General features: G+C 57.0%; 1 protein-coding gene across 1 annotated transcript in view; it reads right to left on the reverse strand.

Moving 5' to 3' along the window:
• The window catches only part of ARHGEF17 (Rho guanine nucleotide exchange factor 17), a 55,756-nt gene extending 50,878 nt beyond the window's left edge, over positions 1 to 4,878 (reverse strand). The window contains exon 1 of the mRNA XM_069471010.1: positions 1,659 to 4,878. Within this exon, the coding sequence (XP_069327111.1) occupies positions 1,659 to 4,853 (3,195 nt within the window). The 5' untranslated portion in view covers positions 4,854 to 4,878. The remainder of the gene's footprint in view (positions 1 to 1,658) is intronic.
• Positions 4,879 to 11,650: the final 6,772 nt, after the last annotated feature.

An 11,650-nucleotide genomic window follows, 5' to 3' on the forward strand; every position in this document is an offset into this window, starting at 1 on the left:
CTAGTTCTGTAAAAACTCCCACCTCCTCTCTGGGTCTCAATGCCTCCTCTTAGGAGCACTCTCTTCCACCCCAGTCTCTGAGTCCCATGGTTCACCCTTGCCCTGTCCCCCAGTTGAGCCTTCAAGGCTCCTAGAGGAGGTAATTGTATGGGAAAGGAAGCTAGGAAGGAGCTCCCTGGCAGGAGCTGCCCCTGCTCTCCCCATCCTCTCCCCCACCTTCCAAAGACAGAACTGGCGTTGGAGTTTAGGGGCACCTGAGCCCTAACTGAGTTTAGGGCACTAATAAGGTCTCAGAAGGAAGAACAGGTCCCAAATTCCCCCTCTCCCCACTCCCTGCCTGCTGACACTCTCTGCAGCCTCCATGAGAAACACCAGAGCCAGGACCAGGGGGAACTAGAGACAAGGAGAGAAAAACAAAGAGAAAGGGAGTTCAGAGGGGCCGTGAGAGCGCTGGGAACTGGAGTGACCAAATTAGTCCAGGGTTTAGGGTTTCCAGGCTTCTCACACGTTCAGGGAGCACAGTGGGAGTGCAGGCTGCAGTGGAAATAACCCCAGGCCGTCCCTGAGCTCGGCCCAGAACCCAAAGCCTAGAATCTACCTTCCAATCCAGATGCCAGGGCATATGCTGCCTCCAACCTATCTGAAACCACAGCCCAAACTCCAGGGATAGCTGAAGCCAGCAAGTAGAAGTGGGGGCTTTGGGGCGAGTGAGCCCTGGGGCCTGGCAGAAAGTGGGGAGCATCTCAAGAGTCACCAGGAAGGGGGTGGGGAGGGGAGAAGATGCAAGCAGGCAGGTTGTGGGACCAGGACATACACACCCCTCCCCAACCCGTAGAGGCAGCCCTGCCTGTGGCGTCCAGAACCACTCTGGATCTCTCTAAAGGCCCCTGGCTGCTCAGCCTCTGCAGCCCACCCCCTTCCTCTACCCTCCCCTAGGAGCCCCCATCTAGAAGCTGTCCCAATCTGAAGAGGCTATGGCAGACCTCAGGCCCCAAGAGTGCCCCATCTCAAACGGAGAGACTCCCCTAAATCTGCACAGTACCAGCTGGATGGAAACATAGGCATCCCTTTGTCTACGCTCCCTTTCCCGATTTTACAGATGGGGAAGTTTAGTCACAGAGAAAGGCCAATGTCACACAGCAAGGGCAGAGCTGCAATTAGAATCCTGACTCCCCTCTGCTACTCCATAAAGTAAAGCCTTGTATCTCCCCAGTTCTCTCAGGGCCAGGAACAGCCCTACATTCTGACCTGTCATAGGAACACCACATGAGGAAGGACAAACTCATGTCAACTGTGGGCCTCCAAGCCAAACATCCTATAAGGGGTCTGGCCAACAGAGCAGCAAGGCTCAGAGAAAGGACTGAGCCTGTGCTGGGTGCAAGACAGGAATCCTTTGTAATTATCACTCAGAACACTTGGGGCAGACAAGCACCTTTGACATTAGCACCAGCAGAAGCCCGAAACCTCTACAAGGCCTGAGTAAACAGAGCCTTGTGTCATTAACACTCTTAAAACTGCCTGGGCACTTCCAGGACCAGATAAGCACCCTTGGGACCTGGTCATCTGCCCCAAGAGTACACTGCAAAAAGCTCCGTGGAAGTCAGTGCCCACGAAGTGTCCTTTGGCCCCATCCTGAAGCCCTCCCACAAAGGACTCACCACCTGTGGCTTGCTGCAGCACTTGCTGGCTGGGGCAGGCTCCTCAGGAGGCCGGGCTGCCTCAGGGGGCTTGGCCTCTGCAGAGGGTGGTGCAACCAGCGTCAAGCAGGGCATGTCCACAGGCCCTGGGGCAGGGACCTCGCCCGAGTGGAGGGTCAGCATGTACTGTTTGGTAACATCCTCAAGTGATGGTGCCTGTAATGAGGGGTGGGCTCGGGCAGGGAAGCCCATGGGCTCTGGCATAGCCACAGGGGGGCCGACAGAAGCCGGTGGCTCAGGCACTGCAATAGGCATGAAGGTGGCGGGCACACTGGCATGGCGAACGTGTTTGGAGGAGGGCCGGGCCCGAGACAGGCAGCCAGTCTGGTCCTGATTGCTCTCCTCTCTCCGAAGCTCCTGGTGACTGCTCCGAGCTGGGCGCTTCTTAGAGCCTCGGCGAATGAGCCGCGGGGACAAGATGTCAGCCAGCTTGGGGTCAAGGTGAAAGTCCCTGTGGGCAGTGCAGGAGGTAGGCAGGGTCTCGGGTAGGGCCCGCTCAGACTTTGCTCGGCCCCTAGCAGGACTGGGCTCTTCTGGCTCTGCCCACTGCTCTGCGAGGATGGGCTCACTGCTGGATGGAGGCAGCACGGGCTCAACTTCTCGGATGGGCTCCCCTCCAGGGCCCTCGAATCCAGGCCCAGCCAGCTCCCCACGGCGGCTGGGGTCACTCAGAGATTTCTTCTTGGGGGCTTTGCCAGCAACCCTGTCATCCACCACACACCCCAAGGCACCAGGCCCCTGAACAATGCTTTGAATAACCTCCTGATATCCCTTGCTCTCTTCACTGCCCACAGACCAATCACTGTGGCCACTGGTCAAGCCGTCATCCACAGCTGGGGTTGCTGGGAGCCCAGTTTTGGGGCTCAGAGAGCCCAGCAGGTTGCTGTCCATGGAGAACCCAGAGGGCTCCTCGGAGGTGGCAGTCCAGTGTCGCTGTGGAATTGGGTCACTTAGGGACCTGTAGGCCTCACCTGCCTCCCCATTGTTCAGTTCAGTCCCACCAGGACCTGAAGGCGGGGCTTTTCGTCGCCGGCGGAGGGCACCTGGTGTGGGAGGGGTCTCAGGGGACACCAATGGCCACCCACCCAGACTGTCCTCAGTCCCGGGGCCATGGTGGTTTGTCTGGGCGGAAGATGAGGAAAGGGGTCGCCACACTCCTGTTGTACCCAGGCCACAAAAGGCTGCAACAGGGGGCTCAGGGTCTGCCCCAATGCCCTCATCTGTCAGGCTGGACTCAGGGCCCGAGAGCTCTTCTTGAGACCGTTGCCCTTGGGTAGTGTCCCCTGCCCAGTCAGGGATTCCAGGAGGTGCATCATTTCCATCATCCTGCTGGGCACCCATGCGCTGGATCTTCTCAAAAACCTGACGGGCCTCCTGCACATACTGATCCTGGACCATCAGGGGCAGTGGGTCCTCCTCGGCATCAGGGCCTGCCAGCAGGAGCTCAGAGGAGCTGGGCTTCAGGGCACTGGCACGGGGCAGGCGGCGGGCCATGGGCTTCTCAGAGCAGGTAAATGACTTTGCCCTCCGCAAGGTGGCCGTCAAATCCTTGAGGGTGGGGCGGGTGCCAGGCGATGCTGGGGCTGGGGCGGGCATGGGCCCAAGTTGTCCCACAGGATCACCTGCTGATGGTGAGCCTCTGTCATCTAGGGGGCTGCTCCCATGGTCCTCTGGGCCCCCACTAGGCTTTCGGACCCTCAGCTCTGAAAGGTCTGAGCGAAGGAAACTGAGCAGCGTCAGGGTCTCTGAGGCAATATCTGGATTTGACAGGGACTTCCGCTGCCGGCTCTTGTCCAGCTCCAATCCTCCATCCCTCAACGGTCTGGTGGTGCTCACAGGTCCCTTGGCACGGGTTCGAGCCTGGGACCGCAAGAGGAGCCCTTCCCCCGCTCCAAAGCTAGGGGAGCGGTACACACCCCAGCCCCCAGAACCCCGGCTAGACCACAGGTCGTCGTCCTTGAGGGTCTCTGTGCTGGAATAACGGCTGCTGCCACGGGAGCCCGTGGGGCTGGCCAGGTACGCTGGAAAGCTCACCTTGGCCACACGGAAAGCTCCTCCTACGGTATCAGACATAGGCAGCAGTCCCTCCTGGGGACCTGGGACGCAGGGCGGCGGACCCCACTCCCGGAGTCCTTCCTCTCTTGGGGCTCTTGGAGAGGTTGGGGGCTCGGGGCTCCTGGCTCCCCCTGCTGAGTCCATGCTGCCCAGATTTAACCCATCACTGTCAGGCCTGCAGTCCTGATCCAATAGGGAGTTTCCAGGCCTCGCTCCCGGCCTCCCTTCCCAGCGGTGGCCGCCCTCACCGTCTTGGTCCTCGTCACTGCCCGAGGAGTGGCCGCCGTGGTAGGCCGGACTCTGTGCCCCAGGCGGCTGCGGCGGGCCCTCCTCTTCCTCCTCGCTGGAGCTGGCAGCCCGGCTGCGGCTGACAGGATAGGAGGAGGCGACCGAGGAGGAGGAGGAGCAGGAGGCCCGGGCCCCGGCCTGCGGTTGGGAGAAGCTATGCCAAGAATGTAAACCATCCGCCGGACGCTGCGCCCGCTCCTGTTGCTGTTGCTGCTGCGGGCGCCGCCTCCCCTCGGTCCCCGGCCCGGTCAGTGGTCGCGCCGAACGCAGACCCGCCAGGGGGAAGCACGTCCGAGGAGGTGGCGTCGGTGGCTGCCGGGGCTCCCGAGCCAGGGGCTCCCACGCGGCACCGTCGGGGCTGGGCGTGCCCGGGGCCTCAGAGTCGGCGCTGGGCCTCTTGGAGCCAGGGCCGCCGAAGAGCTTGCGCATCTCGGTGACGCTGGGCCAGGCCCCGCGCGTGGCGCTCTCGACCGCTTCTTCCGCGGCCCCAGGAAAGACGCCCCCGTCCCGGGCCCCAGCGGAGTCGTCTTCCAGACGTGGCGCGTCGAAGCGCCGGGAGAGCTGGCGCACCGACGGCGAGAGGCTGCGGAGCGGGCGCGGCTGCGCGGAGGCGGCCGGGGGCCCCGACGCCAGCTTGGACACGCGCCGAGAGGGCTGTCCCGGGACTGCCGTGGTCGGCCGGCACGAGGCGCGGCGCCGCAACCCTGGGGTGTCGGTGTCCTCTTCCCTCAGCCCAGGCCCGCCGCTCCAGCGCTCCAGCAGCTTGAACGAGACGCTGCGATAAAGCGGGGGCCGGGGTGCCCCGTCCGCCATGGTGGCAGCACTCACTCCGGGGGGGCTGGCCTCGGGGAGCCGCGGCCAACCCCCCCTGCACCCCTGCTCCAAAGGAGCTCAGCGGCTCTGCGCCCGAGGCAGCGCGCGGAGGTTCGTGAGGAGGGCGCAGAGACCAGAGCAGAGGTTTATCTACCGCGGCTCAAGTTTCTGCGGCCGCAGGCGGCATCGCCTCCATCCCCAGCGGCCCCTCCCGCCTCAGCGCCGACCCCCAAGGCCAGCCCCCACCTTGGCTGGAGCGACCCGGGGCATCGCGGCTACGCCCGGGCAGGATCCCAGCGCTCGGTTCCTCAGCTCTGCGCCCGCCCGGCGGCCGGCCTGCCTCCCCTCGCTCTCCCGCTCCGGCTCCCGCTCCCTCCCCCTTGGCTGCTCGCTCCTCGCTCCCTTTTGTTGCAAATAAACTTTGTGGCAGAGGAAAGGGGGCGGGGGGCGGGGCCTCGCGCCCAAAAGAGGGGGTGGGCTCCGGGCGCGCGCGAGGCTGGGAACCGGGTGGTGGGAGGGAATCGGGGAGGAGCCGAAGAAGAAACAAGACTGTTTGAGCATTTGCAGAGCGCAGTGACCCTCCAGAGAAGTCCCTCAGGAGCCCAGCGGGCCGAGCTGCGCCCCAGGGACTCGCTCAGACACACGCAAGCTCTGAGTGTGGTCAGCTCCACAGATACACAGCCAGGAAGGCGCGCCCACCGCGGTTCAGCCGTCTTCGCGCGCAGGCACCTCCTGCCCGAGGGGCTCCAACATGGCAACCTCGGACCCACAAACTCTGGTACACACAGACCCAGGTACACGCAGGTACCTTTTTCCTGGCCGGGGACTCAGTGGGACTGGGCGCCAGGGGGAGCTGTGGCCCACTAGAGCGCTCTCCGCTCCCAGGCCCGCCCTTTACCCCATCCAGGCCACTCCCCTTGTCCCTCCAGTGCCGCGAATTCAGTGGTAACCACGCCCACACCACGCCTCTCACGTTCCCAAACGCCCGGCTGGTCCCATCTCCCTGGTGCTTGTCCAGAGCTGACCGCCCCACGCCGCTCCAGACGCCCCACCCTTCATGCCACGCCCCACCCCTATCCTTCCTGCTGCCACGCCTCCCACCTGCCCCCGCGGTCTCGGCGGCTCCTCTCTAGATGCTCCGCCCGTCGCCCCGCCCCTCTCTTTCTTCGCGCTCCGGGATACGCGGCTCTTGCGCCCTCTACCGGCCTGATTTTCCCAACCCACGGGGAGATAAAGTAGCACCCACCCCCAAAACCTGGAGACTTAGGAGTACTTCATTTCCTTTCCGTAGTTTCCGTAGTCTTTTCAGACTGCCCCTCCTTAGGCCTAAAAGGAGCTTCGACGGGAACGCCTTCGACTTCCCACTGCCAAATCTACACTCCTACCTGTGGCTGCTCCACCCCTCTTGGCAGGGAAGGTGTAGGTTGTTTCTCCTGCTTCGCGCTGATCCAGCTCTTGAGCTTCCTTCCCCCCTCTGCCTGGGTCTGGTGAGTCTCACATTGTTCTCAATATTGGGGCGTTATCCCCTTCCCCACCCCCACCGGCCTCTGCAAGATCCCATTCATCCTTCCAGACCCATCTTAAATGCAGGACCCTACATCTAAATGAATGAATGAAAATTTATGGAATGCCTAGGATGTATGGGTAATATCATTTATTTTATTTAAGCCTTGAACCACCCTTGGCGATAGATATTATTAGTCCTTCCCTGTGGGTCATGAAGGAGAAGTAACTTTGACCAGAGTCAAAATCAAGAGATGGCAGCTCCTGCTGTGACTCAAATTCAGATTTTAGGGCCTTCAAACACCGTGCTCCTCCAGACAGCCTTCTTGGTCCCAGATCCTGATGAAGAAGGAGATTCTCTCTCCTTTGAGCCCCTAGTAGCGTCCTTCTCCTCCTTGGGCCTGAACTCACCCTCCCTGGGAGCAGAAGATAACCTGGTCCGACCATGCTCCCGTCAGCCCTGCTCCAGCCTTCTTCAGGTCTGGTCGCCCTCAGTAGCAAGGCCTCAGGGAAAGACATGGTTAGGTTGGCAGTCTGTGTTTTGCCCAGCCAACCCCTCTGCCACCCCAGTCCCAGGCAAAGAGACTGTAGCTGGGCTGGATGAAGCTGGGAGGTGGGCCCAGATGAGAGGGATGGGATGAGGCTAGTGAAGGATTGCAGACACTCACTTGAACTCATTCTGACTACAGAATGAGAGAGGGAGGACTCGGCCGGGACCCCAGATGCTGCTTGCTACTCACATATCCCCCAAGATGGGGAGCTTACTCTCTATCCTCTGGGCAGCCCCTTGTGTTGTGGGATATCTCTGTAGGAAGAAAGTTTTTCCTCTTTGAGTTGAGACCAGTCTCCAGTGAGTCCGTCACCTCAACTTTGTCTCAGCTCTGCCTCCAGGGAGCCAAGGGGTAAATCTCTCCCTCTTCACTAGGTAACTGATGATTGGTGGGCAAGGAAGGGAGCCTGCCTGGCCTCCTGTCTCTCTGCCATGCCTTGCTCTGGGTCCCTGGGTGAAGCCCTCTGCATCCCTGGGCCTCAGCTGTCTCATCTGAAAAGTGAGGAGTGGGTCAGGTTTCCCATGGGTGCGCCTCTGAATCTGGCATTTAAAGTCAGATTCTTACCTCCTTTAGTCTTTTCTTTCTTCTGTTTTGGGGCAAGTTTTGGGGTGTATGTGTGTGTGTATGGGCATGGGAGACCTCGCATTCCAGGAGTCACTCTCTCCTCCCATAAGGATGGCCCCCACCATCTGAAATTTGTACTTTTTCAGACTCCTTCACACACTGTCATGTTCTGCCTCCCTGTTAATTCTAGGACAGAAATCTTCATCTCATATCAGAGATGGGCAAACGGATGGAGAGAGTGGAGACTCGGGTCACAGGCTCCCACAGTCCTGCGGATTGGCCATGAGGTGAACTGGCTGGGGCTTTGGGCCCAGGAATCCCCTTGGTGGGGAGGGAGGGAAGCGGGAGTGAGGCTGTTTAAGGATCCAGGCTGGGTCTCTGCCCAAAGGGAAGCTCAGCCAAGCAGACAGTGGCTTGGTTGCTTCCAGTGCTTTGTGAGTCCTCCCACTCCAGCCCCGTACAAGTCCAGGATGAAACAAAGTTATCTTTCATGAACAGAGGGGGTCTGGAAGTTTTCAGCCCTGAGAAGACTGATCTTGGGAAGGGAGGTGGTGGGGCTGGGGGGTGGGGGTGGGAGGCGGCGCTGGTAGCACTGGACACCAGGGGGGAGAGAAAAAAACCTAGGGTGGGATTTTGAAGCCAGGCCCACATGCAGATGTGCTGGGTGACCCTCAGCAGGTCACCCCTGTCTCTGGGCTTCAGGCTCCTCATCTATGAAAGGGGAATGAAAACAGTAACCCCTCTACCCGTTGAGTCATGGTGACCCAGTGAGGTCAGGGCCATAGAATCCCTTGCAGAAATCAAGATGGGAAGATTTTGATGGTCACAGTCATGGCCAGTGATGGGCTTCAGATACAGATAGTCCCCAACTTAAATGATGGTTTGACTTACGATTTTTCGAGTTTAAGATGGCACGAAAACAATGTGCGTACACATTCAGTAGAAACTGTATTTTGAGCACCCACACAACCATTTTGTTTTGCACTTTCAGTACAGTGTTCAATAAATTACATGAGATATTTAACACTTTTTTATAAAATAGGCTTTGTGTTAGGTGTTTTTGCCCAACTCTAAGCTAATGTAAGTGTTCTGAGCATGTTTAAGGTAGGCTAGGCAAAGTGCCAATGTTTGGTAGGTTAGGCATATTAAATGAATTTTCGACTTATGATATTTTCAACTCATGACGGGTTTATTGGGGCATAACCCCATCGTAAGTCAAGGAGCATCTGTATTGAAGAGGGAGAGAAATGACGAGGGAGGGGACCCCCAGAAGCAATGAGCTCCAGGAAGGAGCAGTCCAAGGGGACAATCTGGCTCCTGACTCTATTCCAAAGCCAAATAGAAACTATCTGAGATTGGCCCCTTTCCTATATAATTATATCTAAAGCACACAGGATTGGATTATTTATAATTTTTTGTTCATGATACGTTCTCATCAGTTATTTAATTGGCTCTCACCAAAAACCAAAACAATACAACTAGGACTTTTACAATAACCTACATCTCATTATACAGTTCCCTTCCCACACATTCTCCTGCCATCCCACCACTCAGATAACCATCATTTCAAATCCTGTGTTCGGCATTCTCTTGCTTTCCTTTTTATATGGTTTTATTGCACCTACATATTCCTTCAAACTATATGTTTTCATTTTAGTTGTTTTTAATTTTAAGAAAAGGACATCTTGCTCTATATAATTTTTGGGACTTCTTTTTTCTTAGTATTGTACTGCTACAACTTATCTATATTGTTGCATGTTGGTATAGTTCACCCTGGCAATGTGGAATATTCCATTGTGTGAATATAGCACATGTATTCATCCACTGTCTTATTGATGCACATTTGGGTGTTTCCAGGTGTTTGCTAAGTGTCGTGCATGACTCCAAGTGCATGCGGACAGAAATGCTCTGGCCCAGGGCAAGCAACTGTTCAACATTAGGAGGCATTGCCAAGCTGGGATTGAACATCTCTTCTGTGTTTTCTGATCGTCTGTCTCCTCTAATACATAGTGCCTATCGGTGCCTCTTGCCCATTCTTCTATTGGGGTGTAGTATTTTGAGTACTTCATGAAATTTTTGCTCTAACTTTTCTATTCTCATTATTCCTGGTGGCTTAGGGAGGGTTGGTAGTATTATCACTATTTTATAGGTAAAGAAACAGAGGCTCAGAGGAGTGGAGGTGCTTAGTCAAAGTCGCAGACTCTGTTGCAGCCCTGCTGCACTGAACTAATGCCCCTGAGGACTTCAGGCCTCAGCTAAGAAACCTCTGTGCCTCAGCTAGGTCAGGGGCCCTCTGGTCCCAGCATCCTTCAGCCACTGATCATTCCATGAGCTCATCCTCTCCCCAGTGAGACCTTCCTTGGCCTTGGCCCTCTGTATGTTGTTCTGAGCTCTCCTTCCCAGCTGTAAATGGTCCAGGTGTGTATGTGTTTATTTCATTATTGCTTGTCTCCTCCCTCAGACCATGTGCTTCCTGAGGGCAGGGACCCATTTCCCAGCATGATGATTGGCATACAGTAGATGCTCAATAAATGCTGTTTACCAGATGAACAGTTTCCTTGTCTGTGCCCCCAAACCTGGATGCTTTCCAAGGGTAGGGTCTGGGTTTGAGGTCCTCTCAGAGGCACACAGCAAATGTTTGTTGAATCAATAAATGAGGGAGGAAGGGGCTGGCTATGGCCACTGCTAGGACAGACCAAGTGCCCCTGGGCTTTGCCTGCTTGGGAGGAGAATCTCTGTAAGACAAGCCCTCATTCCTCCTCTCTGGCTCCCCAGTCCTTGACTCTACTGCTCTGGCTCCCTGTCCTCAACTGCCAGCAGCCCATACTTGAAGGGCATTGTTCTAGAAGCTCCTTCCCTGGGCTTGGCCTCCCTCAGAACCTTCCTCTCTCTTTTCTTCATCTACCACCTCCACTTCTCCTCTCCATCCCCTCCTCACTCACCCAACTCCACTGCCCCATCATGCCACCGCCATTGAGGGATCCCCAGGCTCCTGCCTTCTACCTCCTCCTCCTTCCCAGCCCCCTAATGTTGGAGTTCCCAGGATTCTACCGGGGCCCTCCTCTCTTCTCACTCTCTCCCTCAGGAAGCATGTCCGCCCCATCAGCCTCCAGGCAGTTTGGAGCTGACCCTTCCCGGGGCTTTGTACCTTTTCTAAGAAGCCTTCCGGGGTGTCCCCAGACCTTGTTGACTCTTAGCTCCCACCCAGGTCACCGCCTGGCCTCCACCTAAGGCCCACCATCTCAGGATGGAACCCGAGTAAAGGGATTAGTTTTGGCTATGGGTAACAAAGTCCTGAGAAACTAGTGGAAAAGGACATTTATTTCTTTTTCATGCAAAAGTCTGGATTTAGGTGGTCCCCAGTTGGAATGGTTGGAGGCCCAAGCTGTTTCCAGCTTCCTGCTTCACCAGCCATAGAAGGAGCCCCTGCTGTCATGGCCCAAGGTGGTGCTCCAGCTGTCTCATCCACCTTGTCAGCAACAAGAAGGGACAGGGGAGGCAAAGACACTGCGGATCTCTTGAAGACCCTCCCCCCGCCCTGGCTTAGGGCACTTTGATTGTACCCCATTAGGCAGGAGTAAGTTAACTGGCCACACCGAGCTGCAAGAGAGTCTGGAAATGGAGTTTTCATCCTAGGAGGCCATGTGCCTCCTAGGAGGGAGAACTAATATGGTGGTTGGCACCCAGCTGCTTCTGTCACACCTTCTTGGGGGTCCCAAGAAGGGAGATTGGGCAGGGAAGGTGGGCACTTGCATGGCAGGTGAAGAAAGGAAAGGGAAAGCAGGGAAGGTGAGGGGGGTGGGGGGATCTAGTGTCTCGGTTAGAGAAAGACTGTGTGACCTTGGCAAGTCAGTTCTCACATCTGGGCCTCAGTTTCCCTACCTGAGGTATTATAAGGAGTAACTGAGAAAATGTGTGTAAAGCATATTGCATGGTGTCTGGAACATGCAGGACCCAGTAAATGGTCACTGCTGTCACAGTTATGGTGCCCTTGTGCTTCCCTGGACTGGCACCCAAGGCCTTCACCCTCCAGGCTCATCTCCAGCCACAACCCCTCCTATCCCTCTTCCAGCATCCTCCATGCCTTTGCTTGTGCCGTTCCCTGCCCCAGAAGCACCCTTACCCTCTGTTCAGTCCAGTTGATTCTGTCCTTCAAGACCCAGTTGCCCTGCTCCATCC

The sequence above is a fragment of the Eulemur rufifrons genome, chromosome 6, assembly GCF_041146395.1.
Source record: "Eulemur rufifrons isolate Redbay chromosome 6, OSU_ERuf_1, whole genome shotgun sequence".
Classification (NCBI taxonomy): domain Eukaryota; kingdom Metazoa; phylum Chordata; class Mammalia; order Primates; family Lemuridae; genus Eulemur; species Eulemur rufifrons.